The sequence below is a fragment of the Sinocyclocheilus anshuiensis genome, unplaced genomic scaffold (genome assembly GCF_001515605.1).
Source record: "Sinocyclocheilus anshuiensis isolate Anshui unplaced genomic scaffold, SAMN03320099.WGS_v1.1 scaffold949, whole genome shotgun sequence".
Taxonomy (NCBI): domain Eukaryota; kingdom Metazoa; phylum Chordata; class Actinopteri; order Cypriniformes; family Cyprinidae; genus Sinocyclocheilus; species Sinocyclocheilus anshuiensis.
Window position 1 is genome coordinate 1 of NW_015554135.1, and position 23,427 is coordinate 23,427.

Genomic DNA, 23,427 nt, shown 5'->3' on the forward strand with positions numbered 1-23,427 from the left:
AATGTGTAACGAATATCGAAAACAAAACTAACTTAACCCCGCTTCTGGGATGTCGGACAATTTGATCTCGATTTTGGACAGGGCCAGGACGTCAGCAGAGGCACTCATTGAGGACACGAATTGGGTCACGACCGTTTTGGCAGCGTAGACACCCACCACAGCAGTGGATCCGGCGTAGTGCCGAAATTTGCACCCTGCCAGATTATGCACCCCCCAGTATTGGTAGGTTTAGGGTTAGGTGTGGGGGAGGGGTTAGGATTAGGGGGGGGGTTAGGATTAAGCAATCAGGTAGCGACTTCAACGAGGGGGTGCATAATCTGGCAGGGGTGCAGAATTCGGCACAACACCGGTCACCAGGTAAAAGAAGGCCCGTTGCTGCTCTCCTGAGAGGACTTTTTAGCATCCAACACCTCAACACGCCGATAATCAGAGAAGTCAGGGATTTTGATGTCGGTGTGAGCGAGACGTGCTCCAAAATGGCCTAAAAAGGATATAGAACGGTCATTGCATAAACTTAAAAGGGATAGTTTTCACAAAAATATATTTCTTCTGTTTAACACAGATGTTCACTTTCACTGCATAGAAAAAAAAGATGCAATGAAACAGCACAACAGGTGATGACCCCTTAAAAAAATGTTTATATATATATAATGATATGTTATACTTTTTAATATTTTAATATACATATAATCATATAATATCAAAAATATGATTTACTATATGATTAATTATTGTATTAGAAGGAGGTCTGGTGGTATGCAATAACGGAACCACAACAACCAGAAAGTAGTAAATATATTTAATATATAAAAAATATAAAGACATCTTATTCATACCTTTAACTTTTAGACTATTTCTGCAGCATAACATATACTGTATGTCTGGAACAGGACTGGGTAAGTAACTCTAAAAAAGTAATTAATTACTAGCTACTAATTAGATTGCTGTACTAATTACTCTCTAAAAAAAGTATGCGTTACTTATTACGTTCTAAATCCTATATAAACTTCGACCAGTTGAACAATAAGGATAGACATATAACTGCTGTTTTAACTCCTTCAAATGAATACTATCAAATTGAATCAATTATTCTTGAACTGACCAAAGAATTTTAAAAGGGACAAGGTAACATTAAAAACATACATTTAACATTAGACGTTAAATTCACTATTGTTTTACACAGAATTATGCTGTAGTCAATACAATATTCAATTACATCAGAAGTAACTGTAATTAAATTGCAGAAAAATAGAGTAATCCGTTACTTTATTTTATACGGTAATTAATTACTTGGTAATGCATTACACCCAATACTGGTCTAGAAATACTGGTCAAGAGTCAAGTCTTGAACAGCCTGTCATCTTATGTTATGTCCACGTTATATGGTCACCTGCCACACACAGCAGGTTTTATCAGCACTTCTGTGTTTACTGCTCTGGGAAGCAATGCTTTCAGCGGACCACAAACCTGCAGGTAAGGGGACAAAGCCCCCAAACGAGCGGGCAGGGACATCATTTTTTGTGCTGTTAAAAAGGCTATTTACAGCCGGTACGGCGTTGTACAGCGGAAGCTCCTCCTTCGGTACTTCACAGTTGACCGGCTATTGACTGAACGGAAAGCGCAAAGTAAAACAGAGATGGTAAAATAATTCCTTCTATAAACCTATTGAAATGATAAGTACGATACATAATTTAATTAGTAACTCATATCATTTTAAATGTATTTGTTGAAATATTTAAATATATTTTTGAACAGGCAGTGCAAGGCAGTCTCGGGAAAATGTAAACAGTAGTGTCGAGACGTTCGACTCATTTCGGAGAATCGGTTCTTTTGAACAGTTTTCGTGAACCCGATTCTTCTCAGCTCACTCATCGGTTCTCGGCTGAATGAATCTTCGCGAATGAATCGTTCAAACGTGAATCAATTCATTAAAAGAGATCTGATTCAAAACCAAAAATGTGTTCGCATATTGGTCATCTCTTGGGCACGTTGGTCGGGATCCGCAGGATGGTCACCTGAAAATTAAACATGAGATTTTTACGCCGGAAAATAGCGATCGTAATTGTTTTGGCTTATGTGATATTTTCGCTGTATGCAGCGTATAATGTATTTTTCAACAAGAGGGTTATTTCTCGTGTTCATCGAGTAGTGAAAAAGGGCTCTGCGATTATAGGTAAGACAACGAATCATAACCCGCGACGACATCTAATAGGTTTATTATAATAAACATAAACATTATAATATAGTGTAAATGCAATAAAAGCATAAATTGACGATCGCATGTAAACAACAGCTTTGTTTAATAATGTACGTTTGCAGATAATGGAAAAGCAGGAGAGGAAGAGTGGAACCCATGGGAAGAGGATGAGCGTGCATATTCCTTATCTCTGCAAAAGCGGAGGGATACCTTCAGATCATACCAAGATCATGCTGCTAAGAACAGGCCAAAAACATATAAAGTTCAGGTCTGGGGCAAAGCTGCCATTGGCAAGTAGAATATGTTTATTGGTTCCAGAGATCATTGCATTGCTCGTTGCATTAGTAGAGAACATAAATGAAATAATGTTCTTTGTTCACATTTGCCTAGGACTTTATTTGTGGGAACATATTTTAGAAGGGCCTCTTAACCCACCAGACAAATCCAGCCAATGGAGAGAAGGAGAGATTCAGTCTGGGAAGATCAATTTCAGGTAAGCTTTTAACTGACACTTTTTTTAACAAGGATGCATTAAACTGATCAAAAGTGAAGACTTTTATAATGTTACGGATGGTTTCTATTACAAATAAATGCTGTTTTAAAATTCAGATGGAAATGCTGAAAATGCATAAAAAAAATACACTTGAAAATATATTAATATAAAATAGGTATTTTAAATTGTAATAATACTTAATATTGCTGTTTTTATAATTAAAAAAATAATATTGTTTAAATAATTGCAGCCTTCTTGAGCACAAGAGATTTTCATTCTGAGTCATTCTGAATTATTTTTAAAAAATCATTGACTTTTAAACAGTAGTATGTAATGTAGTATGTAACAACAGTAAATAAATATGTATAAACATTTTTAACCAATACACATTCTCATAATGTGTCTGTTTTCCCTATAAATCCTTTAATTGCAAAATAGAAGTTTTACTTTAAATGTGGACATCACAGATTAATTACATGATATTTTTCCTAAAAGTAAAGCATTATGTTCCATTTCCAAAACCCACAATTTTGTAATCTCTCTTTAAACGTAATCTGTCCTCAGTTTCTACACAGGGCCAGCAGTGGTCCAAGGGCACGTTTCTCTCGACACAGACAGTGTGGTGTTGGTTTTGAATGGCCGTGAGCAGCAGAAAATCTCGTACTCCATCCAGTGGCTGCAGCACGTCCAGGGTCTGGTGCAGATGCGCTCGGTCTCTCGGGTTGCTGTGGTTCTTTTGGGCAATGAGCAGTGCAATAATGACTGGATCAGTCCTTACCTTAAGAGGCACGGTGGGTTTGTGGACCTGCTCTTTCTTGTGTACGACAGTCCTTGGGTCAATGATAAAGACATCTTCCAGTGGCCACTGGGTGTTGCCACGTAAGTTTCTATTTTTAAAAAATATTAATTTTTTGTTTTATATTTTATTATACTTGAAAGAGGTATTTCTGTAATATTTTTATTAGCATCTGGTTTTATTATTATTTTTATATAATTGAGAATAAAATCAGTTAATTTAATTGTTTATAATGTGCTTTTTCTTTCTTTGCAGATACAGGCATTTCCCTGTAGTCACACTTAGCGGTCAGATGCTGAAAACTGCTAGACCATATCTCTGCAACTTTCTCGGGACTATGTACAAAAACTCCTCCAGGGAAACTCTCATGGGCGTCCTGCAGCAGAACGGCATGGAGAAAGATTGCCTCATGCATGTTAGAGAGAAGTACGTATTTCTGGAAGTACTGTCCATTATTTTCAAAAAATTGCATTCATATCAAAATTGCAGGATATATGAAGCTGTAAAATACTAAAGAATTAAAATACTCCATCGTTAGGTAAAAAAAAAAACGAAAAAAAAACTTGTATTCAGGTAACTGTTTTTTTTCTTCAGTACTTTTATTCAGCAAGGATGCATTAAATGGATCAAAAGTGTCAGTAAAGACATTTATAATGCTACAAGAAAATTCTGTTTCAAATAAATGTTGTACTTTTGAACTTTCTATTCATCAAAAATCCTAAAAAAAAAAAAAAACCTAATTCTAAAACTTTCATGGTTTCCACAGATGTATAAAGCAGCAGAACTGTTTTTAACATTGATAATAATAATAAATGTTTCTTGAGCACCAAATCAGCAGATTAGAATGATTTCTGAAGGATCATGTGACACTGAAGACTGGAGTAATGAGTGCTAAAAAAAATCAGCTTTGCCATCACAAGAATAAATTACTTTTTAAAATATATTAAGATAAAAAAAAAAATTATTTTAATTAGTAATACTATTTCACAATATTACTGTTTTTGCTGTATTTTGATCAAATTAATGCAGCCTTGGTGACCATAGGAGACTTTTTTAGAAAAAAACGGTAGTGTTGTATAATGTATATATTTTTGTTGTTTATCCAATACACATTCTCATAATGTTTCTGTTTTACCTATAAATCCTTCACAAATAATAGCCCAAACATTGCTGGATTGCACAAGTGTTTTTTTTTTTAATACTACTTGCATTTTGTGTCATCAGGTGGCTTCCTCAAGAGACGGCAGACACCTCTAGACAGTACCAGATGGCATTAGCACAAAGTGACCTCACTCTTTGTCCGGTGGGAGTGAACACCGAGTGCTACCGCATCTATGAAGCCTGTGCCTATGGCTCTGTGCCCGTGGTGGAGGATGTCCTGACTCCAGGGGCCTGTGCAGTTGGTAACCGCTCCCCGCTCCGACTACTTAAAGATGCAGGAGCACCCTTCATCTTCCTCAAGGACTGGCGGGAGCTGCCTGCCATCCTGGAGAGGGAGAGAGGGATGAGCCAGAAAGAAAAAACAGAGAGGAGGATGAGACTACTGGAGTGGTACAGTGGCTTTCGTCAGCAGATAAAGGACAAATTCACAGAGGTGTTGGAAGATGTCTTTTTCAAAATCACCTAGTGTTAGTTTGGAAAACTTTAAAGTGATAGTTTACCCAAAAATGAAAATTCCTCGTTTCAGTCATCATTTACTCAATCTCATGTCATTCCAAAACCTGTATGACTTTCTTTCTTCTGTGGACACAAAAGAAGATATTTTGAAGAATGTGGGTAATGGAATATTTTCAGGGCCAATGACAATAAAAAAAAAAAAAAAAAAATACTAGTCAATGGGACCAGAAAGTGTTCTTCAGAATATCTTGTTTTGTGTTCCACGGAAGAAAGAAATGCATACAGGTTTGGACATGATAGTTACTAACATGATAGTTAGTAAATGATTGCAAAATTCTCATTTTTCATTTTAATACAGTCTCACATAAAGAACAGTGAGCCGATGCAATGCATCAACATCCATTTTGCTTGTCACTTATTATTGGATAATAATACTGTAATAACACTGTTCATTAATTTGGTTTGGACACAGTGATTTACTTGTTGATCTTAAACATGTGAAATATAAGATGCTACTGTATGTTATAATACAATATGTTTTACCTTATGCTGCTGTGCATTCATGCCCTCCATGTTTATTGTAAAGTATTCATTTATTAAGTCATGATGTTTCAGTGAAAATAACAATGCAAAAAGTAGTAAGAAATGTTTTCTTTTTAGTTTATAACCTAGCTGGGTTAGATATTTAACATTGTTAACATTTCATTTTTCTCACTTGAAGGTGTTTTTTTGCTTTCTGCTCAGTGCAAGTTATTAAAAGAAGTTAATTTTACTTTTAACCTGCCTGATCTTTATTTATCTAGCATTTAGACTCTTGCAGTTTTGCATAACATTACCATAAAAATATGCAGTAACAATGTCTATTTAACTATCTTTTATTAATGCAGAGAATTGAGTATTTAGTGCATCAACAGGATTCAGTCAAGTGCTCACAGAAAAGATGTGTCTTTAGATGTTTCTGGAACCTTTTGGACTTTTTTGCAAAAAAAAAAAAAAAATATGTATATGATATATATATATGTTTATGTATTTGTTAAAATAAAATGTTTCCTTTTTGTTTGTTCCGTCTTGGTGATAGGGAATGATATTAAAATGATTTTGAACAAGTACATTTGATTAACAAATCGAATTGATGTTAAAATTTAAACTGATGTCCATATTTTTAATTACTGTTACAACTCACCCCACATACTACAGCAGTCTGTGCTTGACACTCATTTACACAGTTTAGGTATAAGTAGATTTTTGTAGCAGATAAATGTGTGAAAATTGTATCAGCATTTTATTTCATTCAATCTTTTTACAATAACACAATACAAAAAATGACAATAAAACAATAAATATGGAAAAGACTTATAATTATGCCACATTTTGTTTAGATTATCAGTTTTAAACGTAATTCTGTCAATAATGTAATTTGTCTTTTAATAATGGATTTTTATAGACTGAAAGTCCAGGTCTGGGACAGGAATAAAACAAAATCTATAGGCCTACATGAAACGCATTTATAAAAGTAGCAAAAATAAAAGATGAATTCATTTCCAAGAGTTTTAAATGCGATCTTTATTAAGAATTGATGCCATTAACCTCTTTAAAATTGTTATAAGGGAATGATATGTCCTAAAAGTTTTTGAAATAGGATAAATTCAAAGGCGATTCGAGTAGTATTGCAACAAAGCAGCTGTCCTGTAAGAGGCGCTGTGTGACATCTGACTGTCAGTTTATCAACAATATCCATCTTCAGAAATGATGTATACAATATTATAGGCTTTGTTAGTATTTTAAAAAATAGAAACATTTTTGTTACATTATGCTACCGTTTTTTTGCTTAACATTTTTATTTAATATGTAGAACAAGTTTAAAAGGATTACATTTTGCCCCCTCTAAAACTGTGAAAAGTCATTAAAAAGTCCAAATTGGATTACATTTAACTCTGTGTGAAACTGCTACAACTGGTTTTATATATATATATATACAGTGTTGGGGAAAGTTACTTTTAAAAGTAATGCATTACAATATTGCGTTACTCGTGCAATTCTACACACTGGCCACTAGGCGTCACACACGACGCGTTCCTAAAACGAGTTGTTGAAAACATGTAAAAATATTCAAAAGGCTTACTTTAAAAGTAATGATTAGAAATCATATTCATATTTAAAGGATTCATAATGTAACGATTTACAGCGTTTGCATACATCAATCTTAAAAACACATTTCATAATCCGTTTTTCAAACTGTTTTGCCTTGTTTATAAGCTTCGAAATGCAATGCTTTTAATCGCGTACGCTGTAACTACAACACAAAATTACTTTCGGGGACCAACTGGTTAGAAAATGAGTTTAATCCCGTCTCCAAATTTCCGCTACGTGCACCCCCTCCACCTCCAATCCCTCCCATTTCCAACCGCTTGCTTTTCCAGCTGCTTTGAGGCCAGTCAGAATCCGTGAAGCTATCCGGCGACCAGACACACGGACGCGAGGAACGGGTGCTGAAAATCACGCTGGCCCTGTGGAACATGTCATTATGCTGCTCAGTCTGTCCAAATCCGTCGGCGGGTGACTAACAGACAGCTTGAAGGGCTGGAACAAGCCGTGGACATTTGCCCAAGGAAAGGGTTACTTGTTTGGGAGGAAACTCTTCTAGCGCGCGCTCTGTTTTGATCGCGTTGACGGCGGAATCACATTCGGAATCGTTGGGAACTCGGACGATGATTATTTGCGGTGTTTGGCTTTTGGGATTTCCAGCCTGAGCAACTTGGAAACATCTCTGGGATGCACTGTCCACAGTAGGGCGACCTGGAAATAGGAAAAGCCCCCGAATAAACCAGTTTACAAACATTCTCGTAACTGAACTGCTGATATTTCGAACAGCTATTGAAAATGTCGAATCCTCCTGTGAAGTTCAAAAAGGATAAAGAGATCATTACAGAATACGAGACTCAAGTCAAAGGTAAGGATCATAAAGTGCAGGAGTAACGTTAGTTGAATGGCTGCTTAAGGCAGTGGTGCAGTGAGAGCATTTAATCATTGAACAGATCACTTGAGCATCAAGCTGATGGGTTGATTCACAGATTGAACATTTTGTGTTAAAGAATCAGATGAATCTTAATTTGGCAAACAACAGGTTTGGTAGAAGCTTGTCACTTGTTGGGTTAATGACAAAAAAAAAAGGTTGAATTTACAAGTAAGGAGAAATGTTTACAAATCTAGTCAAGTTGTTTCATACATTATTTAAAAAAATTACAAAAAACAGATATTTTGATTTATTGACTTGTCAAGTGGCAAAACTTATATAAACGTATTTCATTATTTTTTATTCACAAATATCAAGATGTTGTCTTGGTTCCATATGACCCCCCCCACACACAAACACCTTTTCATAAAAAGGTCAAAATATTTTTTTCTTCTAAAATTTGTAATGCAAAAAGTGTCAAAATTGGTCCTTTCTTTTTATGCTTTTCTTGTCACATTGCAGCAAAATGGCTTCTTAAATGTTGGTTATGCCTCAAGACATTATAATTATTATTATTTTTTTTTTAATAAAACATTGCTGCTTTGTTTGAGGACAAATAATGCAAATGATTGCAAATTACTTTAAATTAAAATCCAACATTTCTTATTTTTCCAAGAATTTCAGCTTTTAATGAGACTTTTTCTCTTTCTTCAATCTCCACCGCCTAGTCCCACAAAAATAAAAATAGGACTTTAATTCAGAAATTGAAAACGTGTTTTTTTTGTGTATTCAGTTTTTATGTGATTAATGCACGTATTGTGCTCAACATTACATAACCCAGCTATTTTCTGTTTTTCATTCTGTTTTGAGTATTTTCATTTGTGGACGTGTCAGTAATGCAATGCAGTCGAAACCTAGAAGTGTCAGGCAATTTAAAATTTGTGATTTTCAAGCCTGGAAAAGTCATGAAAGTTAATATAATCCTAACCCTGAAAGGAGAACATAGAAATATGAGATAAATTCCTTTCTCTTGGCATGCAGGCATGCTATATTTAGATGAAGATGCCTGAGTTTTTATACCAATTCACTTGACTAAGTAGTTGCAGAAACATGTTTAACAATATTGAAAATATTCCATATTGTTAGGCACATTTAGACACTGTCCCTTTCCCCCAGCCACTCAAATGTCTCTTGCTCATTATAAAGATACTTCTAAAGTAAATATCAATTTTTCTAGTTATTTTACATTTTTTGAAAATATTCCATCAACTGATTTTTTTTAAATTTAATATTTTTATATTTGTTTATTAATTAGTTTATTCAGTAATTGTGAATGTCATTGAAACTCACTAATCAAATCTGCTGCACCTTATGATAAGGTCACTGTTGAGCAGAACTACTTAAAAACTTTCCTCTTACTTTCCAACAAACTAAGCTGGATGGTCTGTTTCCTTTTCGTCTCGTGAGCATCATCATCACAGGAAAGCATACCATAGGGATTTGGCATCACCCCAAGGGCTGAGTCCTCCAGGGCTGTTTGCAGACAGAAATGCCTATTATTTATGTAGAGGGAGAGAGCGTGTGTGAGAGAGAGAGAGGTACGTCGCTATGATGACATGGTTTGTCAGAGCAGCAGTGCTCATTTAGCAGGAACGTTCAGCCCCTCGCTCTGTTGATGACTAAGACTGTTAATAGCAGCGTGATGCACAGAATCCGCCCGTGCTGAGCATCTCATTAGCTTTGCGCTGCAGCCAAATGGAGTTGTAGTAACATGAAAACACCCCTCAGATTAACAGCCATGACTTTTTTCCGTGACTGGAGGAGGGAGACTTCTTTTAGCACAAACTTTATGCTGGAGCAATGTTGACTGTTATGTTTTTGTGCTTCTAAAGGTAACAATATGTCTAACAATATGCATTCCCTGCAGATTTGGCGATACACAATATTGTGAGATCTTAGCTGACAATAAAAAAATAAGGGAATGTTGTGTTTATCGCAATAAGAAGTTTCACTTATGAAGACAGAAAGGCAGCTTCACTCCTCTTTTCGTTTTATGATTATGACAGCTGACAGGCGAACAGGCCAATCAAAAGTGTTTAGTGAGTCAGTGGTCCAAAAGCAAAATATTTGTTATATATCGAATATTGTCAAAATGTGGAATTATAATTGGAATTATTATTTATATTTTTAACTAAAATGTAGAAAATATTGTCATTTTTGGCTATATCTCCCAGCACTACCTGCACTGAAATGATTATTATAATTTTTTTTTTTAAAGTTTGAATTTAGAGAAATTTGGGTAACTGTCTGTCTGTCTAAATTTGGTAACTGTCTATCTGAACAATGTAATGAGTTCATGTTCAAAGGTGACAGAGCAGTTGTAGTAAAGAGTTGCCTCTATTTAATTAAACAAATTTTACATATTGCTATTCTAGCTTAATTTTTGTTTACAATGAGGTGCGTACACTGTTGGCATGTTTACCTTTTGTAGCTGATCTATGCTGTGTGAATAAAATACACTGACACAGTTAAAAAAATGTTATTGAAGAAGCACTAAGAACCATTTTAGTCCTTGCTTTTGGCCCTCCAAAACTATTATGGTCAAAACTGCTGTTTCGGACAAATATTTCCGAAACATCAATACTTCTTAAGTATTTTCATACTGCAGTGGTGTCATTGTGGCTGTCTAATTACAGTCAGTTTACCTTTCCTTAAGTCTGCCATGTAGCTTCCCTCAACCTGTTTTTTTGTGATTGATTTGTGGTTAAAAAGTATATACATTTTTTTTTTTTTTAAGAAAATGACCAATCATTTTGCGATAAGACCCCTGTTCCTCGGCTGGGATCGTGTAGAGCCCTTTGAAGCTCCATTGAAACGGCAATTTGGACCTTCAGCCCATTGAGCACCATTGAAGTCCATTATATGGAGAAAAATCCTGTAATGTTTTCCTCAAAAACCTTAATTTCTTTGCGACTGAAGACAGAAAGACATGAACATCTTGGATTACATTTGGTTGAGTAAATTATCAGGAAATTTTTATTGTGGAAGTGAACTAATCCTTTAAGAACTGTTCACTGAAAAGTTTGTTGAGCAACCAAAACAGTTCTTTTATATGGCATTGTTGCGAAAACCTTTGTTTGGAACATTAATTATTAAGAGTGTAAGAGGGATTTGGGATGTTAGCTAAAAAACAAAATTTTTATTTTGATGAAGATAACGAACACAAACCTTTGCAGTAAGATCAATACCTTATAATTTGATCAATATCTTCTAAAGGTAATATTGTTACCTTTAGAAGATCAATAGTACATCAGAGATTTTATGTTGACTTTAATTCAAGAATACTTCCTGTTAGTAATCAAGTTATTAAGGTTACACTTCACATAGTAAGTCTGTCATGACTAACTGTTTTAGTTCCCACGTGTTGTTTCTGTTCTTCTGATCTATAAACTTGGCAATGTTTAATCAGTCATAACTGTGACTCATATTGTTTGCTTTAGCACCATCATGAGTCATATGAAGCTTATTTTAGAGTTATCAGGTTAGGTCAGCCAGCTAGGACTGAAAGGTGCGAGAATCCCAGCGGTTGCTGCATAGAAAGCTGCAGGACAACCTGACAGTCATTTCTTATCAACACACAAACCTGCCGTATCCATCACCCTGCGCTCCATGCGGCGCTGACTGCATAGAGAGAATGATGTAAGATGAACATAACAAAATATGGAAAGGCAAAGATGCTGTGTAGATGTGAAAGCTGATTGAAGCTAGTTAAATCAGTCTAGAATGACCATACTCTAAATGTGCAATAATGCATCTGTTAAATTTGTATTTCAGAAACATTTTGTGACTTTTCAATTTTCGATTGAAAATGTATGAATGCCGCTTTAAAAAATATAACTTTTTTATTTTTACTTTGTGACGCATGGATGCATTACTTCATAGCAAGTGCAGAGATGTGTACACTCATAATTTGGTCCCTAGACCTGCTGGCAAAGCACATAGCATTGTTTTCTTTGGCCAGTTTGTCTGTTTGATGTCACACAGTTGGCGTTCCTTTCATGGCACCGGGTCACGACTCACTGGCCTGCCCCTGCTGGCTCCTGACATGGACGCTGTCCTTAACCTGTCATGCAAGAATATTTCCCCACATAAATGTTATAACCTCTAACGAAGATTTCCAGCGAGACACAAATGCACTGCCATGCACTTCTGAATGAGGGTCTATATATTTATTTTTCTGTAAGAGATAGTAAATATTTGGAATCTTTTTGTACTTTTTAAAAATGAATTGCTACACCGCAGTACTAGTTGCTAGTTGATCATCAGATTTAAGTTATGTCACTTTTACTTTTTCATACTGACACCAGCCTTGCTAAATTATGAATGAACTATGAGTTATTGTCTAAAATTGGCCTAAGGTTTGTTCAGTGTTACCAAAGTCGCTAGCAGGGCTGTCTTGGGGCTTGTGCAATTTTCAGTGCTACTGACTAAGATATTATTTATAGCTCAGACCTTATTCTGTCTAGTTTGGCCTTACCCTGGATGTCCAGTTATTTCATAAGGGCACAGACTATTGTAATGACAACTTTTTATTTTTATTTTTTTTATTTAGTTTAGTTTCAGGTTTTGCTTGTTACATAAAAAGCCCCAGTCATATGATTCATTTGGAAATCGGAAAGCCCTTTTTTATTTTATTTTATTTTTTGTGATGCTGCAAGTTCAGTAGTGGCACTAAATGGCAATGCAGCAAACTCTTAATGCTTGCTCTAAACTATATTATAAACAAGATCAAAATAATAACCTTAAATCAGTTTAAAGTAATTAAAACAATGCCTCTGTTTGACAGCTATGTCATTACAATTTACTGCCTATTATTGTTAATGAAGTCTCTTTTGCAGTAGAATTCCCACACTTCCTGCTTGAGACATCCTGTACCACCGTTCCTCACAGGTCCACAAATACCTGCCATCTGCTCCGGCCAGACCATCAGTCTTTGTGCTTGATTCTAGTGCCCAAATAGAGGATGAACACCCTTGGTGTATAGAGGATGAACACCCTTGGTGTTGGAGGAAAGAGTGGGGGTTATTGATGGGACCATCTGTGTCTACTCTCACTCTCTCTTGTTTGATAGACCAAGCCTGTCTCCTGCCTAGTCTTTCCATGCATGCTGGGCTTTTCACTCCACCCAATAAAATTAGCCTCTCTCCACCCAAACGTCACACCCTGACTCCGCCACCCCGAACCTTAACAATACCATCACAAGTCAAGGAATTGTTAGGTTGTCTGATCCCTCGTGTGTCTATTGCACAATATTGTTATAGCAATTTTTTGTATTTCAAATGGACTCAGTGTGTCTTTGAGTGCGACTTTGGAAGTCAGTTGCAGTCTGTCTTGTGTGATTCATGGCATCTATGATTTTTCATAGAAGTTTGCACTTATATAGAGAACCTGCTTCATTAGATAAACTGTAATGTTAAAGTCGGCATTAAAATGGCAAATCCACCCTCTCTGTTTTCTAATGCATGTTGTTGATCTAATTGAGAACAATCCATCTGTGTATATGTTTTATTTTGGACATATTTCTTAAGGTGAGGTAGGGGTGTGCGATATTGAAAAAAAAACAAAACTCTATATTTTTGGGGATATTTTCAATAACGATAATTAGACGATATTTTGCCAAGTGTGTTATTGTGCTGATATCTGACTACCATGGACAGCTGCAGTTTTTGATATTCTTCATTCTGTGTGGTCAGTTCACATCAGTGAAAAGAAATGAATCTTTTCATATAAGTTTAAATTGAATTTGACCTTTTATGGGCATGTTTACCTTTAGTAAAGCCATTGTTTCTAAAAGTGTGCATCTTTTGAGTCAAATTATTATATTTAATCAATCAATTAGAATAATAATAAGACATTTAGGCTGTTCCCAAACAAATGAAACCAGTTTCAATAAAATTAATCTTTGCAGAAGTTGCATCTGAAGTGGCATTTAGATGTATTTACACACTATTTAATTCAGCTCAGAGGGACATGGAGTGCTTTAATCTGCAGTTACAAATGCATAATGTTTTGATATTTTAAACATAAAACATTGAATACTGATGTTAGAAATTATTTTAAAAATGAAGATACTTAAAATGTGAAGTTAAAATCGCCAGTAGGTGGCAGCAAGTCACTGTTAACAAGTGAGTCATTGTGACTGAACCGAATAATTTAAATGGTTGATTCATTCGGAACGAAACACCGTCATTGCTCAGAGATGCAGAACTGTTCTGTGGTGACTATTTGGAATTATTTTCGGTTGGCGAAATAGAGCTAAAAAACAGGCAATATGGTGTCTAAAACGTAAGTCTCTTAATATTAACTTATTGTTCATTGAACTGTTGTATAAAAAATGTCAAATTGCACATCGTTAAAACAACAATTACGATATTATCGCAGACGATATATATTGCACACCCCTAAGGTGAGGTCAAATTTACCAAAATTTCGCTCATGTTTAAGTTGACCATGCAAATTCGGCACGTGGGCGATTCATTACCTGCCCTGTCTCCGATGACGAACGTGTGTTACACTTCCAGAAAAACATGTACAGGGATGAAACATAAAGCTAATAAACATGCAATTACAACAGTATATGATTTGTATGTGATTTTCATGAGATTCTGCCTATTTACAGTGGGTACGGAAAGTATTCAGACCCCCTTAAATTTTTCACTCTGTTATATTGCAGCCATTTGCTAAAACGATTCTGTGTTTTTCTGTCAATATGGGGTGCTGTGTGTACATTAATGAGGAAAAAAAATTAACTTAAATGATTTTAGCAAATGGCTGCAATATAACAAAGAGTGAAAAATTCAAGGGGGTCTGAATACTTTCCGTACCCACTGTATATAACAATAGTGTTTACCTGAGAAATGCTAAGCAGGTGTAGCGATTAGCTTGATATAAAAGGCTACAAATAACATATTTCTGCAACATTATATGACCAAAACCCTCATTAGATCGCAATCGGAAGTTATTACAAACACTCGATGGTGTTTTAAAATGAGTTTTGAGTAAAAGCATAGTATAAATTTTATAAATTGTCTTATGTAGCATGATGCTACAGTGTGAATGAATGGTTACTTAACATGCGTTTTCCTTGATGCCTCGCCAGAGCCGATCACTGATTTAGGCACATAAAGCATGCTGCATGCTTATTGGCTCACTGATGTTGACGAGATTAACCCCTTAGGTGTTCAAATTTGGTACTGAACGACAAGACATTTTTCGATACTCGATGGTATATATCGAGGCAATTCGGTCAGTGCCTAAAAAGTATCGAACTCGATACCCAGCCCTAATTGTTATTAACCCCTCGGAGTGTGTGGAGTACTTTTTATGATGGGTGGATGCACTTTATTTTGCTTCAAAATCCTGACCACCATTCACTGCCATTATAAAGCTTGGAAGAGCCAGGACATTTTTTTAATATAACTCTGATTGTATTTGTCTGAAAGAAGAAAATCCATCTTAAGCATGATGCAGTTACGTGAGAAAACAATCACAGGTAATCAGTATATGATTTTATCCTAATGGTTTTTCATCTATCTGGCCTGTACCGCTCATATTAAAACGTGTTGACTTGTAGCTCATGCAATTTATCAGACCTCATCAGACATGGAAAAAGTCCTGAGTAAGTACTATCCATGCAATGAAGAAAAAGCAGGTAGCAAACCCTTCCCTTGGGGCCCATCATGGGTTGCCAGAGAACCCTTTCCCGAAAGACCTTGGTTAGAACTATTAAGACTAACCAGCATACAAAGACAAGAACGGCCATAACAAAGCCTCTCAGCCTTCAATGAGTGCAGAAGAAGCAGGAGGTGAGAGATTTCTTCCTGAGTCACAGAAGGTCTCACGTTACCGTTCGGCTCTGGTTTAACCTAATTGCTTTAATCTCTTCTAATCTTCTTTCTGCACCTAACTTGCACTCTTGCAGCTGAGAAGTTTGTTTTAGTGGAGTGACTCTTCAAAAAGGTGACTGTAAACATGATCCTGGAAGAACTTAAGGCTATTTTCGTTTCTCCATATGTTTAAACATCATAATGCTTTGGCTTTTTATTTCTACTGATCACAGAAGTGTGTTCAACACTCATTGACCAGTATTGATCTCCGCTGATCCCCGAAGCAAAACCTTACATCAGCTCTGTATCATCATCCCTATTTATACACAGAGTGATATGAGGGTTCATATTAGCGACAGGCTAATTGTTAAGTTTCTTATTAGCTGGTGTCAACATTATGCACTTGTTATATATGCTCATTTGAAACTTGCAATCAGCTCTGATTTGCTTCAGCGAGGCAATTATTGCCCATTAAGATAAGCAGCAAACAATCAAGATTAACTTCATGACGGTGCATTGCTTTCGTTTTTTTTAATGGTTTCTTTTATCAGATTAATAAGGTAAAGTACTTTTATTTTAGCCCACTACTCTCTCTGCTCTTTCCTGAGATGAATATGTGATGTATCTCTCTCTCATTCGCTCGCTCTCTCCCAAAAGATCAAAAGACCATGATGGTTGTGTATGTGTTCCCTTAGCAACTGTGCTGATGACTCTGTCATTGTTTATCATCTGTTCTCAAAGCAACCCAAGATGTCTCCTTGCAGCACCTGCATTCCCTCCCTAAGGCCTTCCACTAAAGCAACTTGACCTCCCTCGGGTTGTTGTTCGTTGCAAGCTACTAGACACGCTAACTTGGTTGCCTCTTTACAGATTTTATAAAGCATTTCAACATTTATACATTATGCATATTTAATTGCTGTAGATAAATAAGTCACACTGCTGAACATAAATGCCAGGGGTTTTCGAAATTTTTAATGGAGATGATGCCTAAATATGATTATTCTCCTACAAAGGATCCCCTTGGTAATAAAATATAAGGCCAGCTATATATTTTAAGACTCATTTCTATATTTTAAGACTCATAATGTGTGAAAAACTAAGTTTTATTATAAAACAACATGCTGTTTTAAAAAAATAGTAAATTACCTTTTTTTTGTTTTACTGAAGAAATGTAAATATTATAATATAATAATTAATAATTCAAATGTATTTCTATAGTGCTTTCACATTAAATGTTTTTCTTTCATTTTTTTCATTTTCATTAAAAAAAAACACTGAATTAATTGGCTTGTGATCCAACAACTAATTGATTAGTAAAGTTATTTACTGTTTTAATTTGTATGCAGTGATTTAGCTTTTATACAGTTTGCATGCAGTCATAAAAAATGTTTTTAAATGTATCCTCTTTAAACTATCGCTGCTATTGCATCCATTCTGACAGATGTCTTTGGCTCCCACATTTGCATCTTGCCGTATTTTTTTATTGTTCCTCTTCAAGTGTTGCTCTTTCAAGTGAAAAATATTCAAACTTTTTAAAATTAGACCCCAAGTGTTTCTTTCCACTGTGCTCCATCTAGCTTTCTTTTAAATGCACTTGCCTTATGTAAGCATCAAAGCGGATCGGGGTCAGGTGAATTCTGAACCATAAAATATGAAAAATATGTTGTTTTTTTGCATCTATATTGTATAAGCAAGTTTTTTTCTGCATGGTCCTTAATGTTGCTCTAGGTGTGCATGATGGGATAAGGTCTACTGACGTGGCTGTTCTTTCAGTAAAACTGCTGCTGGCCCTCAGCCCAGCATGTCTTTGTCTTCATCCTACTTAAACTAATGCAATCCCAAACAATCAAAAGGCAGCTACTGCAAACAAGCAGCTTTCATTGCGCTGACAAATCAGGCCATGCTTGTCGTCATCAGATAGATGATCAAGAAATAATAGTCGAGTTTAGTGGAGGAAGAGTCTGTAGAACCTCAAAGTCAAAACAGCTCTTGGTTTTGGAGGGTTAGTGAAAACTTGGCAGGAGACTGGTCAAGTTAAAACTATTGAAATCAATGAGGACAAACGTTTGAGTTCTGGTTTAGAAGGTGTTTATCCTTAACAGTCTGCAACTCTGTGACAGTGTGTAATTTGTGGTGACATGAGAGGCTATTGATGATGTGATTATGTTAAGCGGAATTTAATTTTATGCAAATGAGAACTTCATTTATATTAGCATAAATTAAAGGTAGCACAATAGATATTAGCATGATGCATAGATATGTTACAATTTAAATACTACATTTTCACATATTACAGCTATTTACAGTTAATTATGATTGTATTATTGTTTCAATATTATTATTTAGCAATAATTTGAAAAATGTGCAACATTTTTTGAACATTTTGTGAGCAAATATTTCTGGATTTTTTATTCTTTCACACAAAGTGTCACATATTTGACTGAAATTTATTTTCTTTTTCGTGCCTGATTTGCTGTCCCATGTAGCAGTTCCTTGATTGAAGGGAAATTCATCTACTGCCGCAGTTATCTCTTCCCAACCCCCTTCCTCTTTTCTCCTGCTTTGACCTTTTGAACTTTAAAGGTTGAGGGGGTAGGCGGTGGGTTCCAGCCCGGCCTAATCAATAGCCAAAGGCCATGCTTTCAGCAAGCCTTCCTTGAAAAGATGTCTAGGGCCACTGGCGCTGAATTGCTGGGGGTGGCGAGCTTTTCGAAAGGCAGTCGTCAGGCATGAAATGTCAGGGAACGGCTTTCCCTCGTCTTTGTGTGCGTTAAGCCTGATTGATTATCACTTGTGGCAAAGGCAAAGCCCTGTCATTTATTTATGTAACTCATACAATGCTGTATCATCGCATTGAAGTCACCAAAACATCTTCCCTCTACGTTCTTTTTTAACGCAGCTGCCTTTGCCCCTGGTTGCGTCTGTTTTTGGAGTTGTTGTTGGGAATTGTTTGCCATGGGTTCTCTCTATCTCTCCCACACGATAAGGCCTTTTTGTGGTCGGGGTGTGAGCTGTGGTCTCAGAGATTCAGTGGGGTACACAGACCCGTCTGATGTGCCATGGCCTGGTCTGTGCAGCTCCCTCCCCAGAGGCAGAAACTTTAGACAGGGTTTATGGTTCCAGCCACGGATGTGTGGGATTCCCAAAGAAAAGGCCATTTATTGATATCAATATGAACGCTGTGGTTCTTTTCTAAGCAGCAGTCACACATGGAAAGCATATTATTCAGGTCCTTTTTATGACATTTAAATTAGTGCTGCCTTACAATTCAGGGACCTTTTTAAGCTCCTGCACACTATTAAGAGCACCAGAGTGTTTTATTATAAAAAATAAAGGAATTAAGAAGTTTGAGTTTATGAATCTGTACTGGAGATTAAACCTTCCCAATTTTTTAAATAATGGAAATTATTCATTTTTGACATTACATAGCCTTTATTCTATAAAATAGCTATTTTAAATTCAATTTTTTTAAAGCCAGTAGGCAAAAGACAACTTACAAAAAAGCTGTTTATTTAAATGTTACACCAAAATATTGTAGATTAATCTAAAGTAACTAGAAAATTGTAATTGTTAAAAGTATTAGCTCTTCACAAAATTGCAGGATTGCAAGTCATGTAGTTTCTAGAAATCTTCCTTGAAATGCAAAATGCTCATTTAGACTAGTTTAAACTCTTCATCAGGACTGCAATATATAATTTTTGTCTTATATTTCAGTGAGCTTCATGGCTGTCCCACTGAGTGGTGAGGTCTGGTGCGGGAAGTGTCTTATGGAGTGTTTTATCATAAGAGAGATGTTAATGGATCTTGTTGTCTTCTATAGATCCATTATAAACAGACATTTCCCACTAGAGCAGCATCTTTTGTAGTACATCTCTCTTCCACGCTCTGTGCTGAGCTGCAGATGGTCTATACATGGATCTGCATGTGGTTGATGATCATTAAGGAGCTTTGTAAGTAAGGTATAGAATACAAAACTTTTCTTAGTGTGAAACAGCAATACAGCAGTCAAACCACAGAGAACCCCACCATAATTATGTGCAAACTGCATATTTTAATACATTGTCCTATAGATTAGGACAGTTTAGAGTTATAACTCAAATATACATATTTAATTCATAATATTAACTATGTATTGATGTTTATGAATTTACTTAAAAGGACTAACTAAAAGAAGAATATTTGATGCACTGTTATAACAATAGACTAAAAAGGAATATTTACCTGTAAATGTCTTTAATATAGTGGGCAGTCATGGCCTAATGTTTAGAGAGTCGGACTTATAACCTAAAGGTCATAAGTAAACGTTTCTTCCTGAGTTCGAGTTTCGGTACTGGCAGGGATTGTAGGTGGGGGGAGTGAATGACCAGCACTCTCTTCCACCTTCAATACCACGAATACCAATACACCGGGTGTGTGTGTGTGTTAGGGTTGTGCCGATAGACGATAGTATCGTGTATCGACGATAGACAGAGATATCGCCTGTGGCTGATGCCTTTGACGATAGCAAGACGATTATTATTATTATTATTATTATTATCAGGCTAGTAATACTATCTAATTAATATTAGGGCTTATTTGTTGCATTATATTTCTTTTTCCACGTTTTTACAGTATTGTGCGTTCAAACCAATCACACACTATTATGCTGAGCTTATGAATGCAATGGCCAATCAGAGGCGTTCAGATGAGTCATCACTGAAACAGCTGTTCTGTTGTTCAGCGCGCGCTGACTGAATTCTGACTCGCGAATTCTCATTATAAACAACAAAGTGCAGATGTAAGTATAAGAGATTTATTCATCATATAGTGTAGATTCACTGAGTTTAACGGGAGTGTTTTTAAAGTGCATAAACTCGCGCTAGACTGAGCTTGTGATGATGTTCTTTGGTAATGTAATGTTCTTTGCTCGTTTTCTGTAGCTGCTTTTTGAATAACTGAGGAAATGTAAGCATTATAATTAGTAACTTACGATGTTTCTATTAATTTGTTATCATGTTAAATACAAATTCAGTCATATTAAAAACAGTAGGCTTCTTTTAGCCTTATGCTGGAGTTGGTTCACTTTCTCGCAATGAAACTAAGTAGGCTAAATAATTACATAAATTAGCACGATAATATCGTGTATCGGCGATCTCACAGGCTGACGATAGGACGATATGAAAATTGAGCATATCGCCCAACACTAGTGTGTGTGTTCACTACTCTCTGCTGTGTGTGTGTGCACTTGGATGAGTTAAATAGAGAGCACAAATTCAGAGTATGGGACATCAAACTTGGCCATACTTGGCTATCACGTCACTTTTTCACTCACTAAAAAAAAAAAAATAAATAAAAAATATTATACATAAAACCTGCCACATTGGGAATTTGAGTGACGGTGCATTTGAATAATTAAATCAAAGTTATGAATTAACACTTGACATTTTGAAATGATTCATGGAAATGAATCAAGCTTAACAATTTGAATGCCTTTTTTGCTACTTAAATAGGCTAATTTATGCTAATCAGATATGCTAATTGGACTAATTGATAAATTATACTAATGATTACACTCATTAGGAAACTTAATAGCCAATTAAAAGTGCATTAAAATCATAATAAAATTCACAGTCTTGCTTCATTTTATATCACTAGCAAAATCTTTGCAAATATATTGTGAATGTTTAATATTTTAGTCAGCCTTATTAAAGGGGTCATATGATGCAATTTCAATTTTTCCTTTCTCTTCGGAGTGTTACAAGCTCTTGGTGCATAAAGAAGATCTTTAAAGTTGCAAAGACTAAAGTCTCAAAGAACATTTCTGTCACATGCTTCAGGTATTCGGCCAATCAACGCACTGGATAGCTGGCCAATCACAGCACACCTCGCTTTTTTAGAACGATGAGCTTTGTAAAAATCGACGCGCTTCAGAAAGGCGGGGCATATAGGAGAAACAATAATGTACAGTATGTGGAAAATAATGTGTTTTTTGAACCTTAAACCACATAAACACATTTCATTACACCAAATACACAAAATAATGTTCTTTTTAGCAGCATCATATGACCCCTTTAAGCTACTAGATGGATAGCCTTATTTGGGCAGGTAAATATTTATACATTGAATTGAGCTAAAGATATTTTAGTTAAATCCTAAGAACCACATTTTTTTTTGCCTATTTTCCAATTTGCACAGTTTTCCAAGCTTTTTCTCCCTTGGCTATTTCCTTTCTCACTGGAGTAGTATGGCCTCCGGCATTGACTGCTGTGACTGTGGACATCCTGTGGTCATCCCCTTGAATTATTCATCCTTTTTTTTTTTTTTACATAATTTTTATCTCACATGTTACAAAAATGCCCTCTGAAAAATAGTGTGATGAATCAGCAAGAGTTTTCTAAGGTCATGGAGACACCAGTCTCCATTGTGTTAATCAGGTTTCCAATCTACATTTCTGCTGATTTCCATGTAAAACTACCCCCAGTGCTCTGGCTCAGCACAGCCTGCACAAAGCAGCAAGGTAGAAAAAAATATTATTTTTTTTGCACGGTAGGGTTATGTAGGTCTTTGTTTTTCAGGTTGGGTGGAAAAGGAGCATACTCGCTTTGACGTGTCTCCCAGAAGACCTGGTTCAGTTTTATAATGGCTTGAAGTAACAGGGCTGACAGCAGTGTTGAGTGTTGCTCTGCTTAAAAGAACAGTTACTCAAGGACACAGGCAGCTAGCACTGAAAATAGACCACGCTTGACACTGTGAACACTGAAGTGTTTTTGCACTCACTTGTATCCACGTTGGAGCGCTGTTCTTTTTGCCAGAAGCGAAGCTCTTGAGTGAGAGCGAGAGGAGATGCATGCATGTTTGCACGAGATGCTCTGACATTGCCAACAGGAGAAGTGCTTCATTTCCAGAATGCACTTTGTGATAAATCTTCATTGGTCTAATTGCGTAATGCACCGCCTGAAACAAATTACCACTAGGTGAATTATCTAGCTTAGATGAGAGATTTTAATTGCCCTATAGGATGGTGAGTATTGCAGTTAAGGAGGAAATGCGTTTATCCACAGTGTGTTGAAGCTCTAGAGGCTGATTTCAGAATACTTAGTCCCTTTGGGCCGCTATTAGTTTAACTTCAAAACCTGGCTGCCTTGTCTAAATGGGAAGCTACCTTCTTAGGTAGCATCTTAAACCAATTGATTAATTAGAATGCTGTTCTTGTTCAGAACTGAAAGTTCAGTTTAAAGGAACCCTAACCTTTACAGTCCGATTCACATGTTAATTTACATGTGCATTACATGTATTTTTTTTTTTTAAATGTCCAGTCACAGCGTTCGTAACCAGAGAAAAGCACCACGATAATATCACTGGAACTACCGAGAGTAATTGTTGTTTTTGCTTTGATGACGCATCTAAAAAGAAAGCTGACATTAGCCCTATTCGCACGGGATTAGTATTATCTGGGGACCTTGTGTGATTTTGAAATTACCCCCCCACATCTGAATTTCGTGTGGT

The 23,427-nt window shown here is 36.0% G+C and overlaps 2 protein-coding genes and 1 pseudogene across 6 annotated transcripts in view; 2 read left to right on the forward strand and 1 right to left on the reverse strand.

Annotated features, from left to right (window-relative positions):
• Window positions 1–32: 32 nt before the first annotated feature.
• Window positions 33–1,548, reverse strand: LOC107670361 (cytochrome b-c1 complex subunit Rieske, mitochondrial-like; annotated as a pseudogene).
• Window positions 1,549–1,950: 402 nt separating this feature from the next.
• Window positions 1,951–5,178, forward strand: rxylt1 (ribitol xylosyltransferase 1). Its single transcript, XM_016462936.1, has 6 exons — window positions 1,951–2,173; window positions 2,320–2,487; window positions 2,588–2,690; window positions 3,255–3,569; window positions 3,742–3,912; window positions 4,711–5,178. Exons 1-6 carry the CDS (start codon window positions 2,029–2,031, stop codon window positions 5,111–5,113), a joined length of 1,305 nt encoding a protein of 434 aa, XP_016318422.1. The 5' UTR covers window positions 1,951–2,028; the 3' UTR covers window positions 5,114–5,178.
• A 2,318-nt stretch (window positions 5,179–7,496) lies between these two features.
• Window positions 7,497–23,427, forward strand: part of LOC107670373 (SLIT-ROBO Rho GTPase-activating protein 1-like) — a 114,866-nt gene continuing 98,935 nt past the window's right edge. For 2 of the 5 annotated variants that reach the window (XM_016462947.1, XM_016462950.1), the window contains exon 1: window positions 7,497–8,053. In XM_016462947.1, coding sequence (XP_016318433.1) covers window positions 7,984–8,053 — 70 coding nt within the window. In that variant the 5' untranslated portion in view covers window positions 7,497–7,983. The remainder of the gene's footprint in view (window positions 8,054–23,427) is intronic. The other 3 variants (XM_016462946.1, XM_016462949.1, XM_016462948.1) reach the window with 2 other exon arrangements.